The 17,808-nt window shown below is 41.9% G+C and overlaps 1 protein-coding gene across 1 annotated transcript in view; it reads left to right on the top strand.

Annotated features, from left to right (window-relative positions):
- The window catches only part of HPS3 (HPS3 biogenesis of lysosomal organelles complex 2 subunit 1), a 31,150-nt gene that overhangs the window by 3,112 nt on the left and 10,230 nt on the right, over window positions 1-17,808 (top strand). Inside the window, exons 3-12 of the mRNA XM_084638462.1 lie at window positions 966-1,152; window positions 5,275-5,363; window positions 7,263-7,455; window positions 7,697-7,778; window positions 11,075-11,229; window positions 12,585-12,693; window positions 12,924-13,105; window positions 13,415-13,595; window positions 14,269-14,499; window positions 16,541-16,726. Coding sequence (XP_084494588.1) covers window positions 966-1,152; window positions 5,275-5,363; window positions 7,263-7,455; window positions 7,697-7,778; window positions 11,075-11,229; window positions 12,585-12,693; window positions 12,924-13,105; window positions 13,415-13,595; window positions 14,269-14,499; window positions 16,541-16,726 — 1,595 coding nt within the window. The remainder of the gene's footprint in view (window positions 1-965; window positions 1,153-5,274; window positions 5,364-7,262; window positions 7,456-7,696; window positions 7,779-11,074; window positions 11,230-12,584; window positions 12,694-12,923; window positions 13,106-13,414; window positions 13,596-14,268; window positions 14,500-16,540; window positions 16,727-17,808) is intronic.

Raw genomic sequence — 17,808 nt, 5'->3', positions numbered from 1 at the left:
CATTTGTCTGAAAATTTTATACCTTCTGTATTTACACGGAACACCAAAATGATTATGCCTCAGTCCTGCAAACACTTGCACACATGCTTAGCTGTTCTTCGTTGAGACTACTGATATGCATAAAGGTATGCACTTGCATACATGCTTGCAGGATCAGGGCCTATAACGGAAAGGAGTCAAAGCAAAAGACTGAACTAATATTTTCATATTTGTCAGCACTTTGTGCATAGTCAGCTTCAATGCTTTCCTGTTTAGTCAGTTGCTGAAAAGATCCTATAAACATCAACAGGATGCCCTAAAATCTTTTATTTTAAAAGGAATTTTAAAATACAAATAATTCAGGCTGTATTGCATAAAATTATCAGAAACTAGAATTTTTAAAAATTAAATCATAGTGTGGGGGGCAAAAAGGCAAGTTGACAGGTTTCCCATTTAAATTTCTCATAGCTTGCAAGGGTGGGTTTGAACTTCCTCAGATGACAGGAAGGATGCCTGTAGTTCTTCTGTTACTTACAATTAATTGGCAATTTCAGACCTCTTTCTGGGTCTTTTGAGCACTACTTGCTTGAGCAAAAGTGATGCTAAGACCACATTCAGCATTCCATTCTAGTTGCTTCTCTCAGCTCAGTGTTACTTGTGTTAGGGCAGACACACTTCTGAATGCTCACACAGTGTTTATATAAAAATCTACCACTTTCTCCAAAAATCACACTGCTCTTTCTCTATATTGGGAAATATAGTTGTTCTCTGTCATTACCCTGGACTTTTAGGTTCTCTAACATTTAAAGATTGAAAAGAACCAACAGTTTTATTACCAAACCAAAATCCCTACAGTTTGAGGCTGATACGAATTACGTCTCTGCCCTTGAAGTATTTAACTGAACACTCTCTCATCTTATTCTTCTGTTGCTGAGATTTGCATGATACCGGTTTGGAAAACTGATACAATATTTTAATTGTTTAAGGTGTAAAAGATGAAGTTCCTTCAGCCTTTTCTTCCCAGCTTGAGTCGGATGACTTTGTCATCTGTCAGAAGCCCATGGAACTACTTGGGGAGGAAAGCAGACTATGTGGAGTACTGGTAACACTGGAATCAACAGGGTTAGCTAAGGAAGACACAGAATATTTCCAAGTGCGGTACCTCCTATACAGGTAATAAAAATTGCACTTGACACTATATGGCATGTGTGTGCCTATATCGTGTTGATATTTTGCCTTTGGGGGGCATGAAATAAGCCATAGTTCATTTCCTGTACGGCAGAATCCTTTTAAATAGAGCAAAGCCTGAATAAATGGGTTTAGGTTTAAGGAAATTGCTCTGAAACACTGAGGGAAGGTATCCTCAAACCCATCCCTGTCTCATTCCTCAGGGCTTTCAAATCCACCTAGCTAGCCTATAGTCAGTTTCTGCAGGGAATGTGGCCTGCTGTTCCATTCCACAATGGAATTGCTGTGTATATAAATCTTCTGGTTGTGTTTCAAATATCCCTACTTCACATCCCGTCTCTGTGGGCAGTGTACAGAGCTTCCACAGTAGCTTCTCTTGTGTTATGGAGAAGGGTACTGAGACCCTCCCTGCATTGGCTTTGCATTGTCTCACTGATCCTAGAAATGCATTCTGTCCACAGTGTTGGAACCTTATTCTAGTTTTGGCCCTTTCTTGGTTGAGGCTACATATTCCAATCAACAGGGCACTGCTGTTGACTTGCTGTGTGACCTCAGTCAAGACACTTGGGGCCTGACTTTCAAAGGTGTGGACTATGTTCAGCTTTCATCAACTGCAGCTGGATTTGTATGTGCTCAGTCCCTCTGTTTCCAACCAGAAAAAAGAGACAATTAACCCTGCAGAACGTTCTGAACTCATGGGATTAAAAGCCCTAAGTAAAAGGGCTGCTATTTCATTTTATTAGCTATCAAAGCTATTGGGCAAGCTGAATTATGACAAGAGTTCCTGCTCAACAGTAAATTCCAAAGTAAGACATTGAAGAAAGTGATTGGCAAGCTGGAGAGGAGAAAGAGAAGACTAGAATCTGAGATGGAAAGTACTGGCTGTAGTTCAGATGAATAAAGAAAACAGGGGACTAGTATAGTTAAAATGGGGTGCAAATCCATTGCTATGTCTTGCTTACTTATTTCCCATCTCTGGTACCCAGAGGTTTTGTTGTAAACAAGCAGATAGAAATTATCCTGTTTAGAGGTCTCTTGAGGCTGCTGTGCATATAGTGGTGGAACCTGTGTGTGTCATATAGTTTCCATTATTGTGTCCCCCCTGCTGACAGTTGCTAAGGCTCTGGAGTGGTCTCTTTTTTCCTCAAACTAGCCCTCCATCCAGGTCACTTTAAAGTGTCCTCCCTCCTGGGATATCAACGTCCCAAATGGACAGTATCCAACTTGACACCAGTCATCAATACAACATCTTCTTCCCCTTCAGGTTTCTCTTCCATTCCACTTTTCTGTCAGAGTAATGGCTCCAGGGCTTCTCCTGGGAATCTTTACCAGACTGAGTTGTTCTGCTGAAGACACCCAGAACTATAAGCCATTTTTCTACCCCGTCTGTCTCAGCAGGTGAGAGCTTTGCTGATGCTAAGCTGTGTGTCAGCTCCCTGACATACCAGCTTGTCTGCCTTTCAAGACTTGATCAGTCTACCTGCTGGGCAGGTAACATACAGTGAACCCCAGTTTCTGTGTTCTCCCAGAGGCATCTCTCTGCAGTGTCACAGTCCCTGTCACTGTGACATAGAAATTAGTGAGTTTGCTGTCTCTAGAGAGACAATGTACACATCAGGTAGATAGGTTAGCTGAAGAGTCACACTTCACTTTAATACACAGCATTGAGCTGGTTTTGTAATAAAACAAGAATAAGTTTATTTATAAGAACAGAGGTTTGAGTGGTACTAAGCAAGAGAAAAAGACAGGTATGGTTACAAACAAAACAAACATGCTCTCTAGTGACTAAAACTTAATTCTAGCAGTTATATATTTGCCTACAACAGTTTCTCACAGCAAGTTATCAGTGACTAAGGCCAAGAGGATCCAACTTTCACAGGATCAGAGTGTGCAGATTCCTCTGTCTCCTAAGTGAAGGAAAATTACATGGTAAATGTTGCTCCATTTATATTACCCAAAGTCCACTGTCTCTGCCTTAAGAGCCATAAAGGTGTCCTGAGGTGCAGATTCTGTCCCCTGATAAGATCACTAAGTTGTCTCCTCTGCTCATTAGCTTTGTTTACCTTTTATATTGTGACAAAGCTCTGTCATTGTCTCCTTGGGTCCCACGTTTCCTGACAGATTTTGCTAGCCTCCGAGGCTCACTGTGACCTTCCACATAGCCCTTCTCTCTCTAGAAGCAAGGGTCACAGCCTACTGAGCCATTTTCATTTCTCCTAAGCCAGCAAGGGAGGTGAGGAGAAGCTACCCTCCCTTGCACAGTCTCTGTTGTCTCCCAGTCTCAGTGATTAATCGGGGGGGGCAAAGGGAGGGAGCGTGTGCCCGCCCTCTACTCCGGGCTCTAGCCCAGGGACCCTAATAATATCAGCTATGGTAGCTGACTTTTTAGAAACAGGATGCGTACAATTCCCTGGGCCACTTCCTCAAGATCCACTTCACCCTTACTTCAGGGCCTCCTTCCTTGTGCCTGATATGGTTTGTACTGCTCAGTCTCTCCAACAGTACAACTTCCTCCTACAGCTCCTGACACACGCACCCACCTGGGAGACTTTTAACTAGTTTCATCCAGCCCCTGATTGGCTTCAGGTGTCCCAATCAGCTTAGCTGTCCTCCCTGCCTTCTGGAAAGATCTTAATTGGCCCCAGGTGTCTTAATTGACCTGGAGCTGCCATTTGCTTATCCTGGTAACAGGGATTTGTTTAGCCTGTGGATAATATATCTGTCTCCCATTACTTTATTATAGCCATCTGGCCTTGCCCCGTCACTGTATGTAAATGTACTTTCATTGTCCACTACCTATAGTAAAGCCAGTCGGACAGGCAATCCACACTTGTTTGCCTAGCCTTTGTCCGGTTTGGTGTATTCACTGCCTCTCAAACACATTTTTAAAATCTGTTTCCAGTATACAGACACACACACACACCTGTACACAACACGCAGTGATTTTTCTTCTTATTATTTATTTTTAGGGACCACTGTGTCACCAGTTTACATATGATACCTTACATGATCCCCTTTAGATATAGGTTTTAGAGTAACAGCCGTGTTAGTCTGTATTCGCAAAAAGAAAAGGAGTACTTGTGGCACCTTAGAGACTAACCAAATTTATTTGAGCATAAGCTTTCGTGAGCTACAGCTCACTTCATCGGATGCATACTGTGGAAACTGCAGAAGACATTATATACACAGAGACCATGAAACAATAATGTCTTCTGCAGTTTCCACAGTATGCATCCGATGAAGTGAGCTGTAGCTCACGAAAGCTTATGCTCAAATAAATTTGGTTAGTCTCTAAGGTGCCACAAGTACTTCTTTTCTTTTAGATACAAGTTATGATAACAATGTGGTGTGGGTAGCAGAGTGTCAGGCCTGATATGACTCTCAGTACGGTGAGCCCTCTGTGAGTTGGCACTGAGTGGCTCCCAGGGTCACACAAACTCAAAACCCAAACCAAAAGACATAGAAACTTTTATGCCCCTTTCCCAAAGCTTGAACTTTTAATCCATCCTGGCTCATCCCTAGCTCTTCATTCTTTTGCAGAAAGCCCCTGAGAGTCAGCAATACTTCCTGAAGTCTTGGCCCGAGGCTGGATCCCAAACTCCACTCCACTCTACCCCCCCAAGGCCACCTGCCTATGGGTTGGCCTTCTCTCAGGCCCACTTGCTGCCCTCTCCCATCAGGGCTGGGGTGCAAACTCCCTCCTGCAGCTCCTCTGCTCTCTAGTACTCTGAGAGAGACTACAGCATTCTTCCCCTCTCATGGCAGTCACCGTCTATTCTGAGCATCTTCCCTTTATGGAACCCACCCAGCTCCTCTCCTAGCTGTGACTCCTCTTTGACTGCACCTGCCTATCCTCCAAGGACAATCAGATGTGTTAACTGGGCTCACAGACCCCCATCAACCATTTCACCACCTGTGTGGGGAAACACTCCATCACACTTAGCTATATTAGAAATGTTAGTAGTTGGACGTCTAAGAACATAGTGTTTTTAATAACTAATGAAGTCTTAGAACAACAACTATATTTTCTACAGTTATTGATGTTTACTTGTCCTAATTAAATGTCTTGCAGTGGTTTCTCATTGATATCCTATGTTTTTTCTCTAGACGTTTTACTCCAGATCTGTCATCTTTCGTCTTCTCTATTGAAGAGTCCAAGTTGCACTCTCTTCAGCTACTGCCTATGTATCAGACAGGTAAGTATCTGCATATACACAGACTGCATGATTTTTTTGCCACAGAAGGTCTAGGAGAAAACGTGCTTTGTATTCTCCTTCTTATACACGTTCTATTTTAGCAGTTACAAACTTTCATGAAAAAATTACTTCCTCCTTTTCAATGACTTGTGCTGAGCTTCCAATAACAAAAGTGGAGCCCCATACTCTCTTTAATGTTGTCCTCCCAAAGTTTATGCAAAATTTAATCTGTAGAGCAGGGGTCGGCAATTTATGGCACGTGTGCCAAAGACGGCACACGAGCCCATTTTTAATGGCACACTGCTGCCTGCCGGGGTTCCTGCCGGGGTTCCGGCAGGCAGCAGCATGTCATTAATAATCCGGCCTGGCCTGGCCTGGCCTGCTCTTCTCCGCTCCCCGCCCCCTCCCACGGGGGCAGGGGGCAGAAGCTTGGTCCTGCCGGCTCCCCTGCCTCTTCCTGCAGTGTGCTGGGTTCCTGCCCCTCCCTGCCAGCCTGCTCGTTGCTCCCAGCAGAGGCAGAGAAAAAGCGGGGGCAGGGCCTTGGGGAAGCGGGGCATATCCCCTCCAGCCCTCTGCCCTGAGCCCCCCTCACACACACCCAGCCCTCTGCCCTGAGCCCTGCAGCCCCGCACGCCCCCAAAGCCCCTGCCCTGAGCCCTGTACCCCCCTCAAACACACCCAGCCCTCTGCTTGACTCCTTCACCTCCCTCCACAATCCCAGCCCTGACTCTGGCACCCCCACACATACCCAGGCCCCCCACACCGCATGCCCTGACACCTGCACCCCCCTCACATGCCCCCAGCCCTCTGCCCTGACTCTTGCACCCCCCCCCACATACCGAACCCCCCCACTCCATGCACCTCCCACATCCTGACTCTTGCACCCCTCACATTCCCACCCTGAGCACCAAATGGGAGCTCCTGCACCTCCACCCCCGCCACATTCCCACCTGCACCCCTCCCACCAAATGGGAGCTGCCCAGGTAAGCGCTCCACACCCAAACCTCCTGCCCCAACCCTGAGCCCCCTCCCTCATTCTAGCTTCTGGCCAGACCCTACACCCCAACCCCCAGCCTGCTCCTTTACCCCCAGCCCTGTGCTCAGTGCACTCCCACCCTCAGCTCAGTGCAGAGAGAGAGGAAGAGAATGGCCAGAACCAGGGAGAAGGTAGGTACCCGCTCTATGTGGGCAGGGCCAGGACCGCGGGTCCGGCAGCCGGGATCCCAGCTGGCAGGAGCCGGCGAACGGAACCCCTGAGCGGCAGCGGGCTGAGCCGCTCAGCCTGCTGCCAGTCTGGGGTTCTGGCTGCCGGCCCCTTGCCAACCAGGGTCCCGGCCGCAGGCCCCACTCAGCCCACTGCCGGCCTAGGTGAAGGGAACCCCAGATCAGCAGCGGGCTGGCAGTGTAAGATCAACATTTTAATTTAATTTTAAATGAAGCTTCTTAAACATTTTGAAAACCTTGTTTATTTTACAATACAACAATAGTTTAGGTATATATTATATAGACTCATAGAGAGAGAGAGAGAGAGACCTTCTAAAAAACGTTAAAATGTATTACCGGCACATGAACCCTTAAATTAAAGTGAATAAAGGAAGACTCGGCACACCACTTCTGAAAGGTTGCCGACCCCTGCTGTAGAGTATTAATAAAACCATTGATTTAAACTTAATCTTTCTGTGTGGCAAACTGACATTTTGTGGCACAAGAGCGATGCTCACAAAGGTTGTTTAAATTACTGTTAATGTTATGATAAGATGCTAGGCTACCTATAACAAACCGTAGAAACTTCATGTATGTAGTTGTAATGGAGTAAACGTTCCAAAGACCGCTAGATATGAATGTAAAGTACATGGTAAATCAAACATTAGCAATAGTTGTGTTTTTTGTTATGTGCAGGAAGTTCCATGGCAGTCGATGGAAAAACTGCAGCCAAGAAAGAATTGCTGAGTGTCTTCTGTTTTTTCTCCTTGCCACATGCTGGGTATCTCTATGCCGTTGGGAGCTTAGTAGAGCTGCTTTCTACCTATCAGTACTCGGAAAAATCTCAGCAGGCAGTTCTTACCTCACAATTCCTACATGTTATTACAAGGTACTATGTTATAACTTTGATTCTTATGTTCCCTGATCTTATCTGCTTTTCATCATCTCCCTAAGTAAGTCGTCTTCACACCTTTAAATGCAACTTCCTAGGCTTGCTTATATGACAGTGCTTCTGCTTCCACTCTATGGCTCAAACCACACAAGGGAAACTTTTGAAAACATGTGTACTCTGGCAATAACTAAGCAACCAAATCTTCTTTTTAATCAATATTGTCATTTCTCTGCCTTAGTAACAGCTTGCAGTGTTTCACAGTACGATGCAGTGCAGCAGCAGCTCGTGAGGAGGATCCATACATTGATACAACCATGAAGGTGCGCTCCTAATAGTCTCATGACAGATGCAAAACTTAAAAAGCAAATGTGGGTACCAAAAGGGCATTTATCTTCCTCACACTGCTGTATGCCTTCTCTTTACATCTTACTTAATTGCTTCACCTTATAGAGCCTAGTAACACAAGAAAGCATTAATGGTTTGACTTTAATATTTCACAGTGGTACATTCCTCTGTTCTACTGGGTGTGGAAGTTGTAGCTGAAACATGATCTACTATTGCTCCTTAAAATCCTAAATCATTAACAGAATATTTATGAAGGCTTTACAAATGTGTATTTATTTATTGTAACTTTTAACTAATAATAATAATGGAATGTAAGTGCCTACTTTCCTGCCAAGACCTGAATTCCGGTTCAAAGTTCACCTTGTGGCAGCTGATTACTTTTCTGAAGCCTAAAGTGATGTAGAAAATATACCCGGAAGCCCTCTCTTCTCAGCTGTTTTTTTGAGGTGTCCTCAGCTGTTGTAGGAGAAACATAGGCCTCTGAGTTTGAGTCTTTGCAAGTAAGGTTTTCAATCCATTAGAGGCTTAGACTTCCCATTCTTCAAATTGTTTCAGTTATAAATTGTTGAATTATGCAGGACTGAATTAATATCTATATGTTTATTATTAGGGCAGAAAGGTTGAAGCATGTTTTAAGCATATTTTTGGGGACTTTCCTATATGCTGTTAACATATATTGGTTGGCATGTAGGTTGCTGAGAGAGGGAAGTTGTAGAGCTCTGAACAGGCACTATACTAGGGATCGGCAACCTTTGGCACGCGGCCCTCCAGGGTAAGTCCCCTGGCGGGCTGGGCCAGTTTGTTTACTTGCTGCATCAGCAGGTTCGGCCAATTGCGGCTTCCGCTGGCCGCAGTTCGCCACTCCAGGCCAATGGGGACTGCGGGAAGTAGTGGACAGCACATCCCTCAGCCTGTGCCGTTTCTTGCAGCCCCCATTGGCCCAGAGCGGCGAACCACGACCAGTGGGAGCTGCGATTGGCCGAACCTGCGGATGCGGCAAGTAAACAAACTGGCCCGGCCCACCAGGGGGCTTACCCTGGTGGGCTGCGGGCCAAAGGTTGCTGATCCCTGCACTATCCCGTGAAATAGAAGGTGTCTTTCAATATGAGAGTGTCTTTCATATAAATGGTGTATGCGAGTCTGAACTGTGTGTGTGTGTGTGTGACTAAAATAACCTAGTAAAAATCTTGGCAATTTCTCCAAGAAGCACATAATCTACTTGATTGATAGTCAATATAACCAGATATAGTTGCTTGACTAAGTGGATTCACTTTATGCCTATTTAATCCTTTGGGAATACGCCATCTTCTCATTCTCCTGAAACTGTTCATCCAAAATGCTGTTCAGGCAGAGTCATTTTGCCTTAGGCCCAATATATAGGATAAAATGGTGCTTAAATGATAGGTACAAACCAGTTTAAGAGTTTAGCGAATCAGGAATTAAGTGTTTATATTACAGAATATTGTGTGTAATGTAAGTGTTTTTGTTAGTTTATACACTATAGGCATCTCATGTTGGGTTCCTATAGTTAAGGTTGCCTGACACTTTCTGTTATAAGACCCTGTTGTCCAGGGTGGATTGTTGTATTTGTGGTGGGTTTTTGTTTGTTTTGTTTTTTTTAAATCACTGATTTTAATCACAATTTAAATCAGCAAGCAGGAAACTTATTTATGTAATCAGTTTTAATCTTGTTTTGCATTTGTTCTCATTGATGGGTACAACCATGAAAGCATGTTGATTTGAAGCTAATACAGCCTTTACACTAAATTTGGTACTTTTTGCTAATCAGGCAGATGCACAGTATCTATACATATTTCTTTAAGCAGTTTATATAGCTGAATAAATGCATGTTAAATCTTAATGTTTGCATTTTTATTATGTTAGAAAATAGCGAATGATGCACTTATTTACTACATGATGATTTCCCCCTTCAGGACTTGTGTTAATCTACAATTGGATGAGAATTGGAATTGCATTAAAGTTTCACAAAACCAATATTTTAAAATGTGCTAGTTACATCAAGCTACCTTAAATGTGCAGGGTACACAAGAAAAAGTATGTTTATCAAAAAATGTTTTTGCATTTAAAAAACTGATTTAGTAAACAGTTAATAATTTTCTTTGTAATTAGTTAATGGACTGTTTCTGGTTGCCATGGGCCAGATTTTCAAGCTATTTTGGGCACATAGTAGTGTTTTTCAAAAATGTCTAAGCAGATTACACACCTAACTGTCATTGGAAGCGGTGTAACTTAGGCCTTTTTGAAAATACTACTAGGTGCCTAAATATCTCTGAAAATCTGGCCTCCTGTCCTTCAAATTCTAAGATTTAGTAGATCTGCCCTTTTTCTTCACGGATTTTATTCAAACTGAAAGAGGAAAACAAGTTTTCCTGCTTTTTTTCAGCTAGTCTAAATGAAGAAAATATTCTGTCTGGTAAATAAACTGAAACCAAAAATAATTAAAATCAAAATCTTTCCTCAACAAAAACTGAAAATATTTACATTTGGAAAATTGTAATACCAGTATTTGCTCCACTGTAAAGACCGAACATAACATAAATACTTTCTTCAGTACATGCCATTGTGACATATTCATGAAGCTTCAGTTGACTTCAAAAGTTAGATGTCTTCCCCTGATTCGATATATGATTAAAAAGGCAGTACCCTTTAACTAATTAAAAAAATTGAGGCAGTCTCATTGATATTAACTTTTTTAATTTGAATGATAAATAGTTTTATAGTGAGCTTAGTCCTTAACATAGGCTGTCCTAAATTTCAAATGTATTTTTTATTTAGGTTTATTTTGAAATAATAAACCTCTTTAAAAGTCATATTTTAATGTTGTATACACCCTGTTGCTTTCAGTGCCTTGTATCTTTGCCAAATTTAAGCCCCATTCAGGCTGCAATTTTCTATGTGGGGTGCCTCAGGCTGACTTTTTTTGGGACGCTTCAGCTAAACCTGTTCAGCTAATTCTAAGAATAAGGTTAGGGAAATAAATGTTTTCCCAATGTTTTTAAAAAGGGTTGGTTTGTTTGTTTTTACAACCCTCACTCTATTAGCAACCATAATTCTGGCATTTCCTAACTTTTGAGTTCTTGGCTTTGTAACAATAATGTTCTTTTAATTTAGTTTTTTATCTAATTTTAAATACATAAACTGTTAAACTGTTTAAAGTGTAACCCTACCTATGAATTCAGATTTTTGTTTCTATCTTGTTAATTATTGACCCTTGGGTTCTTTAACCCTGAAGTAATTCTTTCCTTTACAGGCTTGCCCACCTGTGTCTCTAGATGTCTGTGCATTAAGAATGCAGCTTTTTATAGGGCTGAAAGCTATTTGTCACTTCAACAACCATGTAATTCTTCTGACTAAGGCAGATAGTGAAGATATTACTGAAAGAAGAAAGCCTCCAAGAAGGGTCCTGTAAGTGCCGTATTTCAGTGTTCCATTTCATGAAAGAGGCAATTTTGGCTTGTTAGGGTAAGGAGTGTATATGAAAGGGCGGTTGAAAATATAATTAGTCTCAGGATGAGAATAGTAATCAAGATTATAAATTTTTATTGAGCCTTAACACACCAGATGAAATGGTCCTTATTCTAATGGATTGTCTTGTAAAATTGTGGAAAGGGTAGAGGAAGGCTTACAAATGTCTGTAGCCTAGTGTATAAATTACTCAAGATGCTGAAAAATTTAGTACCCTCCAAAGAGGCAGTGTGTTACGATATGAGAAATAAATATGCTTTTTATCCCTACTTTCTTTATCTTAAATACACATTATAGATATATTTGTGTTTCTGCATGACAAATGCTAGAATGCTGAGATAGATGTATCACAGCACAGAACAAGGTGTAGTTCTCATACAGGTTTTGGGGGCATATATTGCCAAAGATTGGGATGTATTCTGAGGAGGACCGTGTATTTCTGTCCCAGAGAACAAAGTCTAATGCATCATTGTAGTGAGGTATAGCAAAAATAGCAGAAGTCATTGGGCCAAAATATGCTCGGTTGCACATATGAAGTCATTAGGGTTGCAAGGTTCTAACTGAAAGCGCAATATGATATACTACTTTCTATATTGCAGGGGCTCTTACTAGAGTTCTCTGCCACAGCTATCTGAACTACACATTTATCAATCAAATTGACTCAGACATGTAACTCTGTATTTCAGCAGCTATAGTCAGTTGAAAAGAAAGGTGTCTAAATGACTTCACATCATATCACATAAGAAAATGGCATAAGTACAACTATCCAAAAATAGCGAACTAAGTTGTGACCTCCCAGAATACTAGAACTTCAAAATATTAGGGACCTTGCCAATACCTGAGATGAAAAAATTAATTTTCAAGGGTTTTTTTGACCCCTGTAAAAGTTACTAAAGTGGTAGAAGAGTGCTGAATGCTGTGTGAGATGCATGTAAAATCACAGGTACAGATCCTCAGCTTATATAAATCTTTAGCTCCGCTGAAGTCAGTGATGTAAATTGTACAGCTAAGGATCTGTCCAGCAGTTCCTGCCCACAAGACCTTATAGCCTATGGACTTGTCTACACATGGAGTTATTTAGGGATAGCTATTGTACTCCCTACCTTTATCCAAATTAACTTTCAGATGTAGACAAGATCTAAAAGATATCTATGCATGTGTGTGAGTTGTTTCTGATTCTGTTCGCTTCATGCAGATATTAGTTTAGTGAGTCAGTGATATAAAGCTTTTATGTTCAGTCACATAATTTTTATTTGGACAGCAATGGCTCCATTCTTTTCCTTCTCTCATTTCAGTTCCAGAAAGGCTGACAGTGTCAAACTCAAGACTCCACCCGAGTCTGAACCTGGCTGGAATTTATATATTGTGAACACTATTTCAACCATTCAGCTTTATAAAGAAATGGTATTGCTCAATTCCTGTTTGATTATTGGTGATAAAAGCATCATGTTGTGGATTAGATATCTGAAATACTTCTTTGCTCAAGATATCCTATCATGTATTCATGCATATACATGTATTCATGAAGCATGTAATCTATCATGATTTAAAATTGCTTCTGCCAACTTTAAAACTGTTTATAAACATTCTGCCTTGTGGGCTAAAGACCTAAGTATTTATTTAATTTGTTTTAGGTAGACTACAGTAAGACATATGAAAATGTAAGAACAGAGAGTTGCATCCATCTTCTAAGTGAGGCTCACTTGTTAGTCAGAGCAGCTCTAATGGACCCCAGTCTGATAGACTCAGAAGAGAAAGAGAAGCTCCTGGCAGCATTCAGAGAAAGTTGTGCTCACCTAGGAGACTGTTACAGCAGGTTTGTATTTTGAAAGGTGTTAATTTTGGGTTTCCCAGGATGGCCTCCTAGGTCAATTTTAAGAATTTTGGGATCGCTTGTTTTCTTCACCATTTTACACTTGCACTGCATATACAATCTCTGGGCTGACGGTAAAGATTTTCATCTCAGTTTGGTTTCTCATTCATTAGACTTGTAGTCTTAGCTTAAGTATGGAGTAGAAATATGTAGCAGCCTGAAACACTTTACAGATCAGGGTGAAATCCTTTTTTTTTCTGTAAGATTATTGCTGCAAAGATCCCCAATTCTTTTTTCCCCCATTGCTTTCAGGTTTGACATAAAGGATTCCCATCTTGCCCTGCCTTACTACAAGATGTCTGGCTTATCCATAACTGAAGTTTTGAAGAGAATAGACTCAGTGGTAGAGGGTGGAACACAGAAATACGAAAAAGGATTTATCTTTTACTTAAATCATTCTCTTTATGAAGATTTAAATGAAGAGTTAAGCAAAGTAAGAATAGGAACTTTCTCTTTAATCTACTGCTTATTTCCTATTCCGAGGAACTTGGGACATTTATAAAGGAAGCATTGCTTAAATTTTGAAATCTCCATATCTGTTGGTTCATGATTATTCTCCTTTGCGTGTGAGAGGCACAAGGGGGATCCATCTTAGTTTTGCCGACCAAATATAAACAAGACATAATTTCTGTAAACACAAAGAGATTACCAATGACATTTCCTGTTCAGGACTCTCCTCAGAAGAATGTATTGTAGTTTTTGTGGTCATGATGCGTAAACATTTGCTCGAGACAGGGTTCCAACCAAGGCTGGGGATACTAACATGCTAGGAAAGTCTTGGTCCAAACTTTTTTTGCTACCCCATCAATGTAATGAACCGAGCCCAAGCCACATCTCCAAATGACACCTTTAAAGGGTGCTGAAACTCTATGCCTGCTCTCCCAGCCCTGCAGAGGAATTTTGGTCAAGTTGACAGAATGTCTCTGGGGACATGTTGTCAGGTAGAGTTTCTTTCCCCTACCGCTGTGGCTTACCAACTACAGTATGCCCCTATGTTTGAAAGCAAGTCTGTACCATTTCTGCACATCAGCAGTTAGATTTTATTTATTAATTCCAATGTATATTCAGGAGGCTAAGATTATTTTAAATGGCTTTTATTTTAATAGGAATCAGCAGCCAAAGTGCTCCAAATATTCTATCTCGCTGAACCAAACCAGCTGCCCCATGTGCTCTGCAGTTCCTGCATGAAGAATGTATGTCCCTTGATGGCAATGGAGCTTTTGCAGAAAGTGGAACTGATTGTGCCATCAGTGGTATTGACGCTAACCAAAGCTGCCATGGCTCTGAAAAAGGGAGACCTAGAGGCATATAAAAATGAGATGGACTGTTTTACAGAGGTACAGAATGCTGCTCATGTAGTCCGCTTCCCATTTAGTACCAGATTCTCTGTTAACCGAAACCAGCTGAGTTGGGTCTCTCATGGCAGAGGGAAATCTTGCTCTTCCCCCAGTCACTTAATGGTCTTTATTGGGCATCTGGGAGGATGTGGGTTGAGGGGTTATGTGTTGGGTTTGTTTAGGTTGTGCTCCAGGGAAGCTAGAATTCCCATTAATATACACATGGGCATATAATTAAACTATTACTTTAATATTAAATATTATTAAAATTGAAATATTTAATCACAAAACACGTAAGTGTTTCTAAATCAAAGTACAGTAAATAAATTAAATATTCGTTGGAGCATAGTAGCTTCTGCAGCCCCTGTGCTCCCCCCACCCACCCGCCCTCCGTGGAGCAGAGGTTGCATAGTTCCACCTGACCCTTGGTTTGCACACCAAAAGTCCTTGGTGTTTGTGTGTGAAGAGCTGTGGGCAGGATCTCCATGTCATGGCTGTAGAGTTTCCTGTATCCAGTCCACTGCTCTCCTCTGTTTGACTGTAGTCAAGGCACTTTGTCCTTATTAAGAGAGGAGGAGAATGTGCTTTGGTGCAGTTACAGTAGGAATCCTGTTTAACGGAAGAAAATGTAGTGCAGCACGGCTTGATATCAGTCGTCGTCGGTATGGATTTACAGACACTTTGAAGGGAGGTCATTATACTCTGACTAAATCTGACCCTGATGTCAATGTTTCAGTCCAAATCACCATGTGTGAGGTTAAATGCCACAAACTAGTAGTTGTTAGGTTTGGTCAGGGCACTTAAAGACGAGTATTGCAAGAGAGCAAGAGAGATTGGACTGTGTCAGGCTCTTGAGTGAGCTCATCCCTTTTGTTTTTTTAAATCCGGTTTAAAAATGGCTTTGGAAGGGAAGTCAAAGTGTCTAATTTTGGGGAGAAAATAAGGCCATGGGTGCATCACAGCCTGGGGTTGATGCCAGAACCATCACTAAGTACATGCTCAGCCTTGATTTCTGAACTGCAGAGTATGGAGGTTAGGATATGTTAAACATCAGCTATAGTGTTGTTCAGCACCACCTGCTGTCTCTTCCGCAGCAAAGCATGATCATCAGTACTTTTGCATCCAGTTAGAAAGAGATGAAGTAATATAAATGAGGAACAAGGTAGGTCCTAGAGAGTAAAGAGAGCCTCAGACCCTAGGTTAATCTATGATAATTTATGTTTGCTGCATAAACAGCAGCAGCTGATGAATAAAAAGTACTTTTCCTGAATCTGTCTGAGTTGCAAAGATGCCTACTCTTTGACTCTCTGAAAGCCTTCTATTGGAAAGTGCAAGCCCGTTTAAGCCCCCTGGAAGCAAGGGGTATTACAATATATACTGCTGCAAATTAATTTTTATTATTCATGGGTAGTATTTTCAAAAGTACCTTATTGATTTGGGAGCACAAGTCTCATTGAAGGCCATTTGGGTGAGGTTTTCAAAAGCGCCTAATGCATTGGTTTTGGTTTACAGTCAAATCTAGTTTTCTCTCTCTGTGTGTGTGTGTGTGTGTGTGTGTGTGTGTGTGTGTGGTGAGTAAAGTTCAGACTCATGGAACTGGAAGATCCCTAAGATGGAGCAAGAACAAAGGGAATAAAGTCTTACAACATTAAGGGTAAATTATGGAGGACCAGTGCAAAGTCCTTGTGCCATATAAGGCACATGATGGGCCTGCAACCCCGGCACACCTTGGATGTCAGCCATGTATAGGGCAGCACTGTGGGCTACACATGGCTGAGATCCAAGATTCTACAGACCCAGTGGCCTAAGTGTCCACGCAAGTGATGCAGAGTATCTGCAGCCATTTCTCCTGTGCATAGCTTCAAGTAGCAGCTTTTGGGAGCTGCACTACAGCCCCATGGTTTGGCCCAGTGAGAAGGAATGTAGTCCACTCCCCATATCCTCCCTGCACTTCACCTACATAAGCCAGACTGCTTGAGTAAGCCCTCAGTTTGGGAAGGATTGAATTCTTTGCCTAACTTGTAAATGGCTGTGTCTGTAGATGAGACTGGCATATGGCTTTATTGGGGAACCAAGACTTCTGAGGCAGCAGAGAGAAGGGCGGATTGTTCCAACCGAACTTGCTGTTTACTTGAAGGAGACGCGGCCTGGGTTGCTGGTGGCTTCGATGTTGGCTTTACATGAAAACAGTAAAGTTGAATTGGAAGAAGCAGACTCTTACTTTGAGGTTTGTCTGTTTGCAGGGTTGTTGCTTTTTTTTTTTTTTTTAGCTTCTACAAAGCCCATGCCTGGTGTTAACAACTAGAGATGACCAAAACAATCAGAGTGGTCCTCAGAGTTACAACAGGAAAAATGTTATGAAAGCTCAGCTTGACCAAGCTTGACAGAAATTTTAACTGGAGTAAGAAACTGGGTTTTTTGTGAACTGCCCAGCCATTAAATTTAGCCAAACAAATACATTAAATTCGTCTTTATGTTCTGCAACCATCAGTTCAACGAAGCACACATTGATCTTGGAGACTGGGATTTTCAAAGGCAGCTAAGGGAGGTAGGCATCCAGCGCCTATCAAAATTTAATAGGAATTGGGTAAATAACTCCCTTGGGCCCCTTCTGAAAATTGCAGCCAGGATTAATAACATAGCATACAAATCCTTTTCTAAAGGATATCAAATCAGATGTGACGCTACATAATCTTCTATGTACGTATTCAAAACCACTTTACAAATGAAGTATTAGTCCTCGTAAACCTAAGGGAGGCTGGCCTATCCTCACATTACAGATGGAAAAACTAGAACAAGTGGCTTATTCCTGGCCTCAAAAGAGACTGTGTCAAAGCAGAAATTAGAATTAAGGAGTTATTGCTCCACAGATCTTGACTACTCTTCATTATAAGGGGTTTCGCTCATTTTAGAGCCAAATTACCTCCATCCCAACCACACCTCCAGGCCTTTTATGATCTCACTTCTATCATTCTAAATATTCATCATATGTAGTCACTCATGAAATTAAAGATGTAGCTAGTGTAGTTAAGGTTAATGTAGTTGGTTTCAAGTTTAGGGGTTCAGTGTAAATGCAGTAATCAAGGTTCCCAACCTGTCCGGCCAGCATTTAAAAGCCCACGGAAAGGTTCAATGGTGATGGGGTCCCCCTTGGTGCAGTCCTCCAAACTCCTCACAGAGCCCTATGATTAGCTCCCACTGCCAAGTGAACTGGGGAGTGCTTCCTTTAAGTTAGCCCCAACTCTCTGATTAGAATGACTCTTCAAAAGGGACTTGCTTAGGTGTGGATATATTTTAGATGGCTCCAGC

This window comes from Lepidochelys olivacea, assembly GCF_965140295.1.
Source record: "Lepidochelys olivacea isolate rLepOli2 genome assembly, chromosome: 9".
Classification (NCBI taxonomy): Eukaryota; Metazoa; Chordata; order Testudines; family Cheloniidae; genus Lepidochelys; species Lepidochelys olivacea.
Note: the sequence above shows the minus strand (reverse complement) of the source record. Positions and strands in the feature narration are given on the sequence as shown.